Source organism: Podarcis melisellensis (genome assembly GCF_964234715.1).
Source record: "Podarcis melisellensis genome assembly, chromosome: 15".
NCBI classification, from domain to species: Eukaryota; Metazoa; Chordata; class Lepidosauria; order Squamata; family Lacertidae; genus Podarcis; species Podarcis melisellensis.
The window spans coordinates 331,327-347,829 of NC_138532.1; the positions used below are offsets into that span (position 1 = coordinate 331,327).

A 16,503-nucleotide genomic window follows, 5' to 3' on the forward strand; every position below is an offset into this window, starting at 1 on the left:
GCGTTACCTGCAAGATACCAAAGATTTTTGCCTCAAGTTGTCAGCTGAGGGTGATGTCAAGCTTACAGCGTGGGTGGATTCGGATTGGGCTAACCTTCAGGACTGCAAATCAGTGTCAGGCCTAGTGGTGAAGTTTGGGAACTCAGTAGTTGGGTGGAGGTCCCGGAAGCAAAGTCTCATAGCGCTTTCGTCTACTGAAGCTGAGTTCAGTGCGCTATCTGAGCTTTGCAGAGAACTGGAGTTCTATGTGTGTTTGGTCCAGGAACTCTGTGAAGGTCTGTGTTTGGGGTGAGCATTGTTGCTTGTTTCCCCCAGATGCAGGACAAGAGTGGGTGTGGAGTTTGGAGGTTATAGGGTTAAACTCCTTGGTGTCACAGTAATAGTCATGCTGTGTCAGATTGTATCCCTTACCTTTTTAGTTCCACATTTTGTACCATCTTTCACCAGCATTGGGTCCGGAAAGCCCTCTGGTTGTTGAAGGTCCAGAGATATACAAAGGGTATCTTGGAAAGGAGTGTACAGAATTGGAATGTTCATGTCAACATAAGGCTTTCTGGTTGGATAGACGCAAATTAACTTTCCACATTTGATATCCCTATCAAAGGCATTTGGAGAAAAGAACAGGATCACACATTTGTAAAGAGCTGGGGATTAAGTATTGGAAATGTTTTTTTCACCTCCAAAATATCAGATTTAACAACTGAAGTATATTTGTGAACATGTTACCTAAAAATGCATGCTTTTCATTACACAGATGACATGTGGGAGGGGCTGTCATTCCTCAACCTTTGAAACATCTGGCATCAAAGATTACTGCCCAACAGTTTGTGCCCAACGGATTTAATTTGGTATATCTTAATTATGGTTTTGCTCTGTTGATTTTCTTATGTGAACTACCTTATAATCATTTTGGTGAAAGGCAAGCTACAATTAATTAATTAATCCTTCCTCCCAATCCATTTTTCTTTTGTGTTGTGTCCTTTATTTTTTCAAATTAGTTTTTATTAAAGATTTTATTGTGTAGCAAACAAACAAATAGACAAAAAAAGTACATATAGTGTCTCTACTTTCAATTCATAGTTTTTTTCACAGTTCGTTAACATTTAGTACTAGACACATATGCGATTGGGGGACAAGAGAGAGGGAAGGGGAGAGAGATGAGGGGACATTGATATTTTGTTCTGTTGTGTAGTTTGTGCAGGGTTTTTATGTCAGCATCGTGTGGGTAGGTCCTCTATATATATATTTATTGATTTATGATGGCACTGCGAGAGATTTGAGTGTCCAACGCTCGGTTGGTTGTGTTCAGTTAGTTGCAGTGTGGTTGGTTGGTTGGTTGGTTTGTATGAGGGTATGGGGTTGTTGGGTCAGATTACCCATATTGATTCTTATGCTGTTGGGGTGGGGGAGAGAATAGATCATTGTCTTGATGTGCTGTATATATGATAAAGGGGAGACACACCTGTGCTACTTTCAGTTTGTTGGTTAACTTTTCTAATAGGGCAGTTTTCTATACTTTTTGGTACTAGTGGTCTATATTCACTCCTGATAGGTCATTCCAGTTTCTAATCATGATATTTTTAGTTGCTGAGAGTAAGTGACTTGTCATGTGAGTTGTTCCTTGGAAGATATTTAATAGGACTAATTCTGGAGTTGCTTCTATTACTTGTTTTGTTATTATGCAGATTTTCTGCAGCACTGATATACAAAATGATTAAATTTGGGGGCATTCCCACCACATGTGGAGGTACGTAGCCATGGAAGTGCAGCCTCTCCAGCATTTAGATGAGGAAGTGCCAGATTCGGTGGTGTTAGGTTCCATCTATAGATAAGTTTCAGAATGAGTTCTCTTCTTTTGGCTGAGATGGATTTAAATGATGGGGAGGTGTGAGGGCTCTGACAGGACCCTAGAGTCCTCCTGCTTCCTTTCCAAAGCCTAATTAGCACTTGCCCAGCTTTAAGGAGGAGGTGGGAGGGAGATTTGTGCCTCCTTCCCAAAGCTTGGTGCCTCCCTTCCCTGGCTTTTGGAAGGCAGCTTTGGGTGGAGTGGAGAACACGTCAAATTAGGGCCTCACACAGGGCACCTTATTACCAAGATCCGCCCCTGCTTGGAAGTGAACTGAGGACTTGTAAACCTCTGTCTCGAGGCTCTGCTCCCTTTGGGGAACTAGAATCTCCTAAAGGGCCTGAAAATAGGCACTTCTTCAGTGCTCCATGACCTCCCATTTGGTGTGCTTCTTGCACTGTTGGACTGACGGTGTGGGAGACACTGTGTTCCTTGGTCTTGGGGGAAGAGATGCCCATGACAATCCTGGCTCCAGCACCATGGGCCTTGATGCTGTGGGATGTGGTTCAGCAGACACCTGACTGTCAACCACAGTTTAGTGGGACTGACCACCAGCATCAAGGGTCAGGGTCAGAAACCCAGTGCCGCCCCTCAGCTAGTGACACAGGAGCCTCCAACTGGGTGTCCTGGTCCCCGTGGGAGGATCATGACAGCCCACTGGCTACCTTGATACTATAACAACAGTAAAAACATGCACCATACAATAGAAGATGCTCAAGCCGCCAACCCACAAACATCCAGCCACACTCCTCTCCCTGAAAATTTTATTTCAGTTTCTTCTGTTTCCTAATCACATACCGGAAAGAACAAGTCTTAAATCCCTTTCGTATGTCAATCCCACAGTGTCCAAATCTATCTGTCTGACCATTAATTTCTTCATAACATGCTTGAGGAGCACTTTTTGACTCTATAAATATTAAAAGGATTTTGATTAGAATAACTAAAATGAAACATTTAATAGTTTTCTTTTAGCAATGCTCTTAACAGATACTTTCATATGTGTACAAACAAATCAGTCTGATGCATAAATTGGATTTGCCTCTGCAAATAATGAATGTTAGCCCTGAAGGTGCTGCAAGACTGTGTTGTTTTCAATGAAGCAGAATTATTTAGTTATTTAAGATATCTTCTTCATGCAGCACATAGTTAAACAATGGAGATCGCTGCAAGATGTAGTGAAGGCCACCAACTGAGATGGATTTAAAAGGGGATTTGCAAAATTATGAATGGTAAGTCTATAGATAGCTACTAGCTGTGACAGCTCTATATACAGTATAACTTCCTGTAGAAAGAGGCAGAAGGAGCAGCAGAGCTACTTGTAGGCTTCCTATAGGCATCTTGTTGGCTACGGTAGACGAAGGGAACGCAGTGGATGTAGCCTACCTTGATTTCAGCAAGGCATTTGACAAGGTGCCCCATGATATTCTTGTAAAGAAGCTGGTAAAATGCGGTCTTGACTATGCTACCACTCAGTGGATTTGTAACTGGCTGACTGACCGAACCCAAAGGGTGCTCATCAATGGTTCCTCTTCATCCTGGAGAAGAGTGACTAGTGGGGTGCCACAGGGTTCTGTCTTGGGCCCGGTCTTATTCAACATCTTTATCAACGACTTGGATGATGGACTCAAGGGCATCCTGATCACATTTGCAGATGACACCAAACTGGGAGGGGTGGCTAACACCCCAGAGGACAGGATCACACTTCAAAACGACCTTGACAGATTAGAGAACTGGGCCAAAACAAACAAGATGAATTTTAACAGGGAGAAATGTAAAGTATTGCACTTGGGCAAAAAAAAGGAGAGGCACAAATACAAGATGGGGGACACCTGGCTTGAGAGCAGTACATGTGAAAAGGATCTAGGAGTCTTGGTTGACCACAAACTTGACATGAGCCAACAGTGTGACGCGGCAGCTAAAAAAGCCAATGCAATTCTGGGCTGCATCAATGGGAGTATAGCATCTAGATCAAGGGAAGTAATAGTGCCACTGTATTCTGCTGTGGTCAGACCTCACCTGGAGTACTGTGTCCAGTTCTGGGCACCACAGTTCAAGAAGGACACTGACAAACTGGAACGTGTCCAGAGGAGGGCAACCAAAATGGTCAAAGGCCTGGAAACGATGCCTTATGAGGAACGGCTAAGGGAGCTGGGCATGTTTAGCCTGGAGAAGAGGAGGTTAAGGGGTGATATGATAGCCATGTTCAAATATATAAAAGGATGTCACATAGAGGAGGGAGAAAGGTTGTTTTCTGCTGCTCCAGAGAAGCGGACACGGAGCAATGGATCCAAACTACAAGAAAGAAGATTCCACCTAAACATTAGGAAGAACTTCCTGACAGTAAGAGCTGTTCGACAGTGGAATTTGCTGCCAAGGAGTGTGGTGGAGTCTCCTTCTTTGGAGGTCTTTAAGCAGAGGCTTCACAGCCATATGTCAGAAGTGCTCTGATGGTGTTTCCTGCTTGGCAGGGGGTTGGACTCGATGGCCCTTGTGGTCTCTTCCAACTCTATGATTCTATGATTCTATGAAGAAGAAGCATGCCTTGGAAACCAGCCACATTGGGACTAGTTGCAAATGTGGAAGGCAGCACAACTAACACTATGGGCTTCCCCCCCCAGCCACCTCAGCCAAAAGGGCATATGTGTCAGGAAAGCCCCTCAAACAGGGTGTGGGGAGAGGAGGGGCGAGAAGGTTTCAACCCTGTTCACATCCTGAATAGAATAGGTCACGTTTCGTTGCATCCGTGCATGCGTGTGACGTCATTTTGACCATCTCCGCCTGCGTGAGTGACGAAACCAGGAAGTAACGCACTCAGTTCACCGTGGAGCGCAACCTGAAAATACTTATCCTGAAGCATATTTATCCCGAAGTATGACTGTACAGTAGTGTGACGCTGAATTCTGCTCAGAGTTCAAGAGAAAGCCAGGACTAATTCAACGGGCAAACTGGTATAAAAGCTGAGGAAAGCTCATGGTATAGGTATGAGTGGGCATGCACACACAATTTGGTTACAGAAGGAAGTTGCTTGCTTCCTTGCTTGTTCTTTTTAAGAGTAAATATTTCATTTTGTTTTTAAAAGAAGCCAAAAAGCAAGTTGTCTCACTTACTTTCACCAAAAAGATCCTGACACTGTAGATCAGCTGCCTGACAGGATCCACCATAACAGTAGCCAGCATTAGAAGCACAGCTATAGCCATTCTGGGCATAAAAATTGCTTGGGCAGGACGCCGAACTGCCATTGCAGTACTCAGGGAAATCGCAGACACTATCTACAGCTGCTCTACAGATTGTGTTTCTTGGCTTAAACTAGGTGAAAAGGAAAAGGAAGAAGGAAAGTATCAATAGCGTTTTTCACGGAGGACTACAGCTAGGGTTGAGGAGGATTCCTGTTGACTCCACAATTTGCAGTTAACCTTCCCATTTCATTACCCTCAGACTTATGCACAGGTCCTAAAGTTGTTTAAGCCACATAATCACTGGACTGAACAGGGCACATGCCCACACAGTCCTTACAAGATGGTCTAAGGCCTGTCTGTTTCTTTAACTCTTAAGAGGTTGTAAGCTGCTTAGAGAAGCTCCATAGCCAAACACAACATGTGGGAACCATATGGAAAAAAGTGGCTGTCTACCTTTGGTGTCTGACGTCTTTTTTCCACTCATTGTACAGAAAAATGTGCAGATGGCATGCTAGCATGGTCTTCCTGGAGGCTGTTTATTGCCTCAATATGAGTATTTATGTGCATATTTTACATATTTAGTTCCTCATATTCCACACTTGGGACGCGGGTGGCGCTGTGGGTTAAACCACAGAGCCTAGGGCTTGCCGATCAGAAGGTTGGTGGTTCGAATCCCCGCGATGGAGTGAGCTCCCATTGCTCGGTCCCTGCTCCTGCCAACCTAGCAGTTCGAAAGCACATCAAAGTACAAGTAGATAAATAGGTACCGCTCTGGCGGGAAGGTAAACGGTGTTTCCATGCGCTGCTCTGGTTCACCAGAAGCGGCTTTGTCATGCTGTCCACATGACCCGGAAGCTGTACACTGGCTCCCTCGGCCAATAAAGCAAGATGAGCACCGCAACCCCAGAATCTAATGGTCAAGGGTCCCTTTACCTTTACGTTTATTCCACCCTTACTTTGAACTGGAGCACAGAGTGGTTGACAATGCTGTTGGGGATTGCTGTAAATCTAGGTCATTTGTTCTCAGAAAATTGTTATCTATGTTAATTATTGGCATGAGTTTGGGGAGTTGCCCACCACCTGCAAGGTCAAAAATGAAGTGACAAGTGCCAGAGTGCACAGAAACGCCGTTTACCTTCCCGCTGCAGCAGTACCTATTTATCTACCTGCACTGGTGTGCTTTCAAACTGCGAGGTTGGCAGGAGCTGGGACAGAGCAATGGGAGAAACAAGGCTTTGATGAAACAAGGCCTGGGAAACAGACTGTGGGACCAGCTTCCTGAACCATTAGTAGAGTAGTATAATTTTATTATATATTTATCTCTTCCCTAGAGATTAGTGAAGTCCTGCCTTGGGCTGAGCAGAGAGTCTCTTCTGCCTGAAGGATGAGTTGCCGTTGAAGGTATAATTTGAGTGCAGTGAGCCGTCTTTGATCAGTAACTGCATTCCCTGTTGTGGCTGCAGCCTTTGGGGCATTTGTTATGAATTGCTATATTGTAGCCTGGTGGCCATGTGCATTGATTTGCAATCAATAAAACCGTCTCCTTTTTGTGATTTGGATTTCTCCTACATGGTCTGCAGAACTTCGGTAAACCTTCACACTCACCTGTGTAAGTGCTTACATTGCTGCTGAGATCCCGAGATTCTTTCCCTACCCTTGAACAACATCAGCATTTAATGCTGATATGGAAATCCTCAAAAGTGGCATTCCATCTTTAAAGGAAATTCTTCCTTGATCTGATTGCAGTTCAAAGTTAATTAGCATCTTACATCAGGCTGCAAATGGTTGTAACTAACTAAGTTCTACTCACAGTAGACACATTGAAATTAATGAAACTAAGCTAGCCATGCCCATTAACTTTGATGGGTCAGCTTTGTGTAGGATGAGCATTGGCTGCAACACAGAGGTTACGGAGATAAAATTCAGAGGAAGTGGTAGTGTCAATTCAAACAAACTGAGGTGAATGTGTGGCCAAGGCAGTGAAGAGTGTACTTTAGCATCTTACCTGACAGTTTTCACAGCACAATTCGTTGCTGCACACTGCTCCACGGAGAAACGTACATGAGCTAGTACAACATTTACTGTACTTACATTCCTGAAAACAAAAATCATACAGCTTTTTGTTTGGGGTCAGTAAAGAGTTTAGACAATGAAAAAAATGAAAGTGAAAGCTGAAACTCCAAAGCTTAAGGCCAACAGGGCACTCTATTGTTTTATCTTTTTTTGTAAGCTTTGAGGTTTGTTTTACAATCAAATAGTGTATGGATTTTATTAAATAAATAAATGTAAAGGTTTATACATGGAATCTGCTCAAATCTTTTCTGCTACATCATGCTTTTTTACACAGAGGAATTTCAAAATACAGGAAAGGACAAGAGGGAAAGGTTGACTTCAAATTTTACTCAAATAAACCTGATTATAATACTATTTTTAATATATGAACCACTTCCCAGAGGTATTTACAAATATATATCAGTTACAACTATTACATATAACAAAAATCTTACTATATACAGGTATTTAAATAAAAATAACAGTCTAAAACAACACCAGCACATAACATTAAATCAGTTCAGATTCAATATAGACATCAGCTGGGCTAAAGATATCCATTTAGAACACTTGTTGAGATATCAGTTATGAGATTCTGTCACCCCACCCCCCCACCCCACGAGCAACTAAGCTGCCACTATCAAGAGTATTATGAGCAGCCTGGGGGAGGAGGGGTGCTGTTTAATCATTCCCTTCCTGTAGTTTGTATGTACATCATCACCCCCTTATTTGCTTTTATACTCAACAGAGGGGGGAAATAAAGGCTCAATGCATCTTTCTTCCTATAGGGAGAGAGAATGCTTCGGGAGGGCATTTTTTGCCCACTTTTCAGTCATTGTGGGGAAATGGGGCACATGCTAATGTTTAGCTCCCTCTTCTGGGGGTCCTTTGGAGCGCCTTTAGCATGGGGTCTTTCCCAGTCCTGCTGCCTGGAATTCTATAGATGGGAATATTCAGAATCAATTCCAAGTTCTTCTGCATATGGGGCATGTGATCTGTCACTGAGTTATCACCCCCTACCCCTTGATGCAGAAGAGAGAAACCGCTCACCTGGGGCTCTGGATGGGCAACATCTGCTGGATGGTGTGGCCGTGGTGGGTCCAGGGATGCCACCATTTTCTGCTGCAGCTGGGGGAAGGAGTGGTTACCTGGCATCACCCCACCTCCATCTGCAACAGCCTTGCAGGTATGGGCAGGCAGTGCCTGTAGGTAGGGCCAAATCAATGGCAGGGTTTGGAAGGCTGCATCCAGCCCATCTCTGGCCTATTTAAGAGAGCAGCCAGGTGCAGGTCACCCTCTTGCCTTATTGTCACTGGATTTTCCACCCACCCAGTTAGGGACCGCTCAATGGGAGAGTGGGCAAGTGGCATATGAACCTTGCTGTGATTTACTCGGCTGTCATATTTGTGGCCAGAGAGGAATCTTCTCCTGCAAGCAAACTGGCCACTTTGCAGGTTTTCACCTACCTCACGGCAACCATCGCAACTTGGGTAGATGAGGCATTGGACTGGATCGTTAGTCACAGGGGTACACCATTAGAGGTGTCCAGGAAAGGTAACTCTGTCTGGGAGTCCACAGGGGGAATGATGGGCCAATACCCCTCTCCAAATGGTGGCCTGTGTGGAGTCAAGACACCCAATCTACATTGGGGGCAACTCCCCAGCACAGGATGGAACCCATTGGGTCCATATCAGGTAGCAGGCAGGCTGCCTGATCAGGATACATGCCCAATGCCTTAGCCAAACCTACTCTTTCCTGTGATCAGTGAAGTTGTGACCTTATTCAACCCAATACCAGTCTGCTGTGTCCATTCCTGTGGACCCCCCTGCACCTGCAGCAGCCATTATGTGCCTGTGCCAGCAATGTGTACAGGCTCTAAGGAGGAGCCCTAAGGAGGAGTAGTCTAGTGATGAAAACAAAGGATACAATTCTGTGGTTGGTGGGGAAGTCATATGGAGAGCACCTTCTCAATTTCACATTGAAGCAGTTGGAAACCCGAAGGCAGGCTGGAGCCCTCAGAGGCCTTCCCGGGCCCTCACAGGTTCCCATCCGCTTGCTCTTCCCTCCACTGAAAAAATATTTGTTGAGCCAGTGGAAGGGTTTTTCTCAAGTCTGTGTTCAGGGAGTATAGGGTACCTGCCATAACAGCTGTAATACAGCTAAATGGTGAGGTGCTTTTCACCTTAACGCCAGCTCTCACATGTGTTTTCTCTTCATCAACCTGGTGCCCTCCAGGTGCTTTGGACCACAGCTTCCATCATGCCCAGCCAGCATGGCCAATAGTCAGGGAAGACAGGCGTGGTATTCCAACAACATCAGGAGGGCCATTGTTCCCCTGCTACTGTATTATAACTTGCATCCATAACCCTGGGTGTTGCATGTCAAAAGCCTATTGAAATAAAAAGCATCTTCAATTTCTGGCAAAAGAGACAGCAGTGATGGCTGGTGCCCATTGGGACAGGCAGGGCGGAAGGCAGGGAGACTAACAGTAACAAGGGTCAGAGCCAACAACAGACAGAACCAACTCATTCTGGTTTTGTCCCCATCCCCATCCTTGCTGATTTATCGAAGGGACAACATTGAGAGTGAGAGGAAGCCGACTGTCATCCCCTGGACTAGTTAAAAGGTGGGCAGGTGAGGGGGCACTGAGGTGGTAGGGCAAAGCCTCATTTGCCCTTTGAATCAGCCACTGCTGCCTGCCAGTTTTCAATTGATAAAAAAACAGTGAGCTACAGAGAGGACCTGTTTCTTGTGCTCACTCAAGAAATATACTGTATTGAGATGGCACCAAGAACAAGGAATCGGACAGCTCGTTCGGTAGAGCATGAGATTCTTAATCTTAGGGTCATGGTTTCAAGCCCTATGTTGGGCAAAAATATCCCTGCGGGGTTGGACTAGATGACCCTCATGGTCCCTTCCAACCCTACAATTCTATGATTCTCTGACTTTCATCTTAATTCCTAGGCAGATATATATTGGTCCCAAAGCTAACCTGGTTCTAAGCCGATGAGCTTTTTGTACTGTTATTTGGATATAGGGTTAGTTTTACATTTCTGACAGTAAACTGGTCTTCACACATATATATGGTCTCCTGTTGGCTTTGGTTGGCTTTTCAAATAACTGCTACATAGTTTTTCATTTGATAACCATGTTGTTTTTAAATTTCCAAAGCTGTGCTAGAAGAGAATGCAACAAGTATTTTTCCAATTTAAATACATCAGGAGCAGGTGAAAACAACCAGAAGGGCCATAGTTTAGTGCTAGAGCATCGGTTTTGAATGCAGAAGGTCCTGGGTTCAATCCCCATCATCTCCAGGTAAGCTTGGTTTAAGGCAGCTGCCAGTTTTCCAAAAGGGGTGTTTGCAGCAGCCCTGGAGGCTTCCCAGAGCAAAAGTGGAAAGCAGGCACAGGTAGGTGGGAGTTATTCTAAATGTCTGCTTCTCTGTTTATTTTAAATAATCAACCCAAAACCCCTGGAATAGGGCAGAATACACATTCAAATGAACAAACCTGGAAAACAGGAGGTACTGACCTCTTCAGAGCCACAGTCACACTTCTCTCCAGCTTCCAGAACACCATTCCCACAAAGCACTTTGCTTCTGGCACTTCGCTTCTTATAAAACAATTTTAAATTAGGTCGATTAGAGAGGCAATGGGCTCCCTTGAATTTAATGAAATTTTGGAAGTCTTTAATGCTGCAGCTGCTAAAAGCTTTAATTCCACTTGAAAGTCTAAAACATAGTAAGATGAATCTGCTATTATTATATGGCAAGCACAAATACACACACAACATATTTTGTTATAAAAAATAAAAACAAGAGCTCCTTCATTCTTATGCATGCTGAATGGAGGGCTGCCGAGGGCCGCAGGAGGCCAGGCCAGTCTCTGAAACCTGGAAGGTGACTTGAGCAAACTTTAATATATATATATATATATATATATATATATATATATATATATATATGTATGTATGGAGTTTTCAAGAATAATAATAATAAATTTTATTTATATCCCGCCCTCCCCAGCCAAAGCAGGGCTCAGGGTGGCTAACAACAATAAAACAGTACAAAAGTACAGCACAAACAACATTCTAAAATCATTCATTATAAAATTAATTAAATTCTAGCCACTGGCCACCATTGGGCCAGAGCTCCGTGAAGATTGCCAAGGGAGGGTCAGGCTGTGCCCTGGCCAAGAAGTTTTGTTACAGTCTGCACAGTTGCAGACACGGCTCCAAGGCATCATACTGAAGCACTATAAGGTAGGAGCCAATTATTAAAAATGAGTATTTATTTTGTCCTCCTTTCAGCTGGTAAGCATCCACACCATAGATTTAAAGCACATGACTTCCCCCAATTATCTGGGAACTGTAGTATACCTCTCACAGAGATACACTTCACAAACACAAAGTATAGTTTCCAGGATTCTTGGAGGGAAGCCATGTGTTTTAAATGTAAGTTGTGGGTGTTTTGCAATTATTGAAAGAATGCAAAAGACCTGAAAGAACTTGCTGTCAAGAGGCAAAAGGAGAAATGAGTGCACACAGCATGATCCCTCTTTAAAACCATCTCCAATTATCTTGGGGAGGGGGTAGCATAAGTCTCCAGTATTAAACAAGGTTTACCCTTTCTACTTACTGGATTTTTTCCAGTTACATTTGGTACAAAATGATAACAGCAGATACCAAATCTATCAATAGCAGTGGAAGATTTTTGGCTCTTCAAAGTTTGCTAGTGCACAAGCCCTATTTTTACACAGGTATAGCAGAACTTCACCCCTTATGGCAGGGGTGGGGAACATCAGATCCACGGGGCATAAATTAGGCTTTCCTGACCTCTGAATTTGTCCCAGAAGTTGAGGAGAAGTTTTTAATGTGTGGTGTTGAATTGTGCTTTTACTATTTTTTGTTGGGAGCCACCCAGAGTGACCGGGACAACCCTGTCTTTTTTCCTTAAATATTTTTAGTAGTTTTCCAAAACAATTATACATTTTTCTCTATGTTTTAACAAATTAATCTTTTTTTACTTCCTTCAGCTTCTCTGGTAATCATCCATGTTTACTATTCAATACGCATTCCCTTCGTTGCATTGCCGTTTGTCTTCCCTCCCCTTTCTATTTCTTTTTGACAATGCATCTCAAACTTTTACAGTGCTTCTTGAAACCCCACTAACGTTGTTTGCACATCACATACATTTTTCAGATAATCTACAAACTTTCCCCAATCCTCGATGAACTTTTGGTTTCGAACATATCTTATTTTCGACCGGGGCAACCCTGTCAAATGGACAGCATATGAATAAATGTTGTTGTTGTTGACAACAAACCACAGGAGATAAGCCTGTGCCTGTTCTTTGATGGTAAACTGCAGAAGAGTAGCCACCATTTCTGTTATCTCCAATAACAGAAATGTATAGAGATAGGAAATGAGCTCTGCTGCTGCCTTCCACTATCAAAAGTACAAGCAAAGGCTTATGTCCAGTCCTAAAACCTATGAGCTGCTTAGTGCAATAGTCATAATACTTACACTGCTTCCGTGTTCATTATGCAGACAAAGCCTCCTGGGCACTTGCACTCTTTGCCATTGTCATATTCCATCCCCAGGTTAAGGCCCAGCAATTGGGCCAGAATGACGGAGAATGGCTCTTTGGTCATGGACTTCTGATACTAGAAGGAAGAGGGAAAACTTGAATCAGGAACCAGATTATTCCACCCCATTATGGGAAACTAAATGCAAACAAGTCTCTTCGGTCCATATTTTAGGAGTGTAGTGAAGTTGGGAAATCTTGGTATGTCAAACGCTTGTTCACACAGCAGTGAGAGAGATAAAACTGTTGCTTTGGGAGAGATAAAACTGTTGCTTTCTGGGGAATGGGTGTCTGGTCTCTTTAAACATAAAAACTCTCTGTCGCTAGAAGTGTGAGTCAATTACTTCTTGACTCTAGGCAAGATGAGATATTATCTGATTTGAAGACCCTGGCACAGCTGGGGGTTTGAGTGTGGATTGGGTTGTATAAAGGTGCAGGAGGCTATCAAGTAATTTACAGCTTGGAAGCCTGGTACGTGTAAGAAAGGCCAGGAAATGAAGGGAGAGCCTTTTTGATCTCAAGGTCTCTGAACCTAATCAAAGTTCAGCTGTGCCATCTCCTGACAACCAGGAGATATAGTCTCATCATACAGCCATTGGTAAATTGGTAATTAACCTAAAGAAATGATTGGTCCCTAACCTGCCCTCCACCTGGGTTTTCAAGGATAAAGGATTTGAAGAAGAAGAGTTTGGATTTGATATCCGGCTTTATCACTACCCAAAGGAGTCTCAAAGTGGCTAACAACCTCCTTTCCCTTCCTCCCCCACAGCAAACACTCTGTGAGGTGAGTGGGGCTGAGAGACTTCAAAGAAGTGTGACTGGCCTAAGGTCACCCAGCAGCTGCATGTGGAGGAGCGGGGAAGTGAACCCGGTTCACCAGATTACGAGACTACCGCTCTTAACCACTACATTCAGATGCAAATTGCAAAACATCTTGCCCTGGTACTTTGCCTGAGGGCGTTTAACCAGTGAAAGGACTCCTGACTACTCGCTGTGCTTTGAACTATTGTTGATGTGTGAGTATGGTTTTTAGTTAGCTATATTTTACCGTGTTTTTATTTTCTGTTTGTAACTTCTAAGAACTGTGCAAACCTTTTGAGTAGCTTTTTCAGTGAATTTGGAAAAGGACTTTTTGCCTTTTGTATTCTGTGCCTTTGCTCAGAGAAGCTGAACTAGTGCCTGACCGTTCCCACACCTACCAGGTGAATTAATGTCTGCGTCATGGTAAAGTGACTCAGGGCTGGGTAACCTGGTAAATAGCGAACAGAGGTTCTCCTCCTTGAACCCCATTTGAGGGTGGCCCAGGAAAGGAGGTGATGGCAGCTTTACCGTTTGGCTTGTGATTTGCACCAACTAGTGAACTCTCCCCCGTCCCTGCCAAGTCCTGCTGGTGTCTAGGAGGAATGGTCGGGGGGGGGGGGTGTTAGAGCTTCTCAGTATTTAAGCTCATTTTGTAGAACCTAAGATCGTATTAAAAGGGACGCAGGTGGCGCTGTGGGTTAAACCACAGTGCAATAAATAAAGGTTATGTAATATGCAATGTTAAATTATACAACAGGTTTTAGAATAATTGGCATTACTTTTCAAAGTAGTAGATGACCACCAGAGGCTTAAAAGGAGCAGCAGATCAGGAAGAGTGTTTTACAGCCACTCTGCAGCCTCCCCAGATTCCCACACTTGAAGGAGGCTTTTTCAGATCAGGGAGTGTGGGAAGGCTGAGAGGATGGAGTGGGACTGGATAAATGCTTAATGGAAAGAAAAACACACCTTGCAATGTTAAGAAAAACTCAACAGACACCCACTGAAACAGTAACAAAATTCTAAAGCAGCCTGAGAATGAGGCAAAGAAATAATAATGGAAAGCTCTTTCAAAGGAGAAGAAAACTTTCCAGAAACTGGAGGACAGGCTTCAGCACAGCACTCATTAGAAGGAGAGGAGAATGAATGAATGAATGAATGAATGAATGAATGAATGAATGAATTTATTTCCTGCCCATCTGACTGGGTTTCCCCAGCCACTCTGGGTGGTTCCCAACAGAATTAAAAGCACAATAAAACATCAGACATTAAAAACTTCCCTAAACAGGGCTGCCTTCAGATGTCTTTTAAAAGTCAGATAGTTGTTTATTTCCTTGACATCTGATGGGAGGGCATTCCACAGGGCAGGCGCCACCACCAAGAAGGCCCTCTGCCTGGCTCCCTGTAACCTCACTTCTTGCATGGAGGGAACCGCCAGAAGGCCCTCGGAGCTGGACCTCAGTGTATATACAGAAGGTAGTGGTGTGTTTGGGTGCTGAGCTACATCACATCCTATGCTTTGCTGTGGCAACATAGGCAAGGTGTTCACTGATGCAGGCATGGCTTGCAGAATAGCAAGTTCAGCTGTCAACAGGAGCGTGGTCAGGGATTGCAGGAGCACAGAATGAAGTGTGCCCCTCCCCATCCTGGCCAGTCTGCCAGCATATGGTTCTGCTGGTGTACTAGGAGAGCTTTCCTAGCATTTCTGAAATGCCAGGAGCTTGTTTATGTTAAAGTTTGTGGGTCATATATGTTTTAACCCACTGAGTCTGCTGCAATGGCCCTGCAGTAAATTTGATTTATCGCCACTCCGATAAACTTCCAATGGCACCCACACGCTTCCACTCCGCGCGTTGCCACTCTCCTCAGTTGCCAGATAATACGCAGCAGAAAATGGCTTGTCTGTGTTGACGTGGTCTCTTGAACAACACAGGTCCGACACCAGTGCTTCTAATCCAAAACTCTTTATTTAGTAGCACTCAAAACAGAAAAGAAAACCTGCAGAATCCAGCTGCATGTTCGCAGCTTTCTGCCTCTTAACAAAAATGAAACGACCTTGCTAACGTTCCCAGACAGACTGCTCTCCAGAGAGAGCTCAGCCCCCAAAGAGCACAGATCAAAGGAACAAGCATGGATCATGTGGGCAGTGCACCCAGTTGATAAGAATGCTCCTGGAGTGTTAAACTAACCCCTGACAGTCGAGAACCATAACAGTTTAGTGTGCAGTTGGACACAGTATTAAGCAGCTGGAAAGCTGATAATTTACAGTCCGAAAAAATGGTGTGGGGGGTAGACATGTTAAGCATATGCACTTATTACACACATAAATGACCGGCAATGTCAGGGACAGCATGTACAAAAATTATATAAGGGAGGAATGGACTCGGTTTCTGTCAAATCCTAAAGCCACTCTGCCAGCATGACTCCAGTACAGGATTATATCCTAAGCTACTGAATGCAGCTCCTCCAAGAATTGCACTGGAAAACAAATACGCAGAGGCATGTGACTTATACTTACAGCAGGGACAGAGAACCCGTAGCCCTCCAAATGTTGCTATAACTAATCTAATCTTACTTATCTATGCATCCTTTTATGGCAAAATAGGCTTTGCAGTGGTTTACGATGTATAAAAAGCAGTTACAGAAATATAAAAGTATAAACATCCATAATTAAGATATGCAATAAAACAATCCCAACAGCAATTAAAAGAGGCTTAAGTTGAGAAACAAGTGCCTCTTCAAAAGTTGGCAGAATGCCAATACTGATTGGGTCTCTAAGGTTTCAGTAGGGCGTTCTTGGATACCAGCTTCTACAATCCCCAACCAGCAAGAACAATGGTCAAGGAACATGGGGGCTGTAGTCTCACAACATCTGAAGGGTCACAGGTTACCCAACCCTGCAATATCTAAATCCAAGACAGGCAACATATACACTTCAGCTAAGAAAGTTCAGCGATACTGTACCAGAGCAACTCCTGCATCAAAATTCCGGAGGCACAGCTTCCCCATAAATCCTGCTCCTACATAATTAGGTTTCTCCCTGTAAC

The 16,503-nt window shown here is 43.9% G+C and overlaps 1 protein-coding gene and 1 long non-coding RNA gene across 8 annotated transcripts in view; one reads left to right on the forward strand and one right to left on the reverse strand.

Annotated features, from left to right (window-relative positions):
• The window catches only part of LOC309358312, a 367,127-nt gene that overhangs the window by 102,050 nt on the left and 248,574 nt on the right, over nucleotides 1–16,503 (forward strand). The window lies entirely within an intron of this gene.
• Nucleotides 1–16,503, reverse strand: part of LOC309358116 (disintegrin and metalloproteinase domain-containing protein 2-like) — a 64,276-nt gene that overhangs the window by 15,336 nt on the left and 32,437 nt on the right. For 6 of the 7 annotated variants that reach the window (XM_081890932.1, XM_081890933.1, XM_081890931.1 and 3 more), the window contains 7 exons: nucleotides 16,421–16,502; nucleotides 12,598–12,737; nucleotides 10,606–10,804; nucleotides 7,028–7,117; nucleotides 4,954–5,152; nucleotides 2,645–2,753; nucleotides 412–595 (listed from right to left, as the gene is read on the reverse strand). In XM_081890932.1, coding sequence (XP_081747058.1) covers nucleotides 412–595; nucleotides 2,645–2,753; nucleotides 4,954–5,152; nucleotides 7,028–7,117; nucleotides 10,606–10,804; nucleotides 12,598–12,737; nucleotides 16,421–16,502 — 1,003 coding nt within the window. The remainder of the gene's footprint in view (nucleotides 1–411; nucleotides 596–2,644; nucleotides 2,754–4,953; nucleotides 5,153–7,027; nucleotides 7,118–10,605; nucleotides 10,805–12,597; nucleotides 12,738–16,420; nucleotide 16,503) is intronic. The other variant, XM_081890935.1, reaches the window with a different exon arrangement.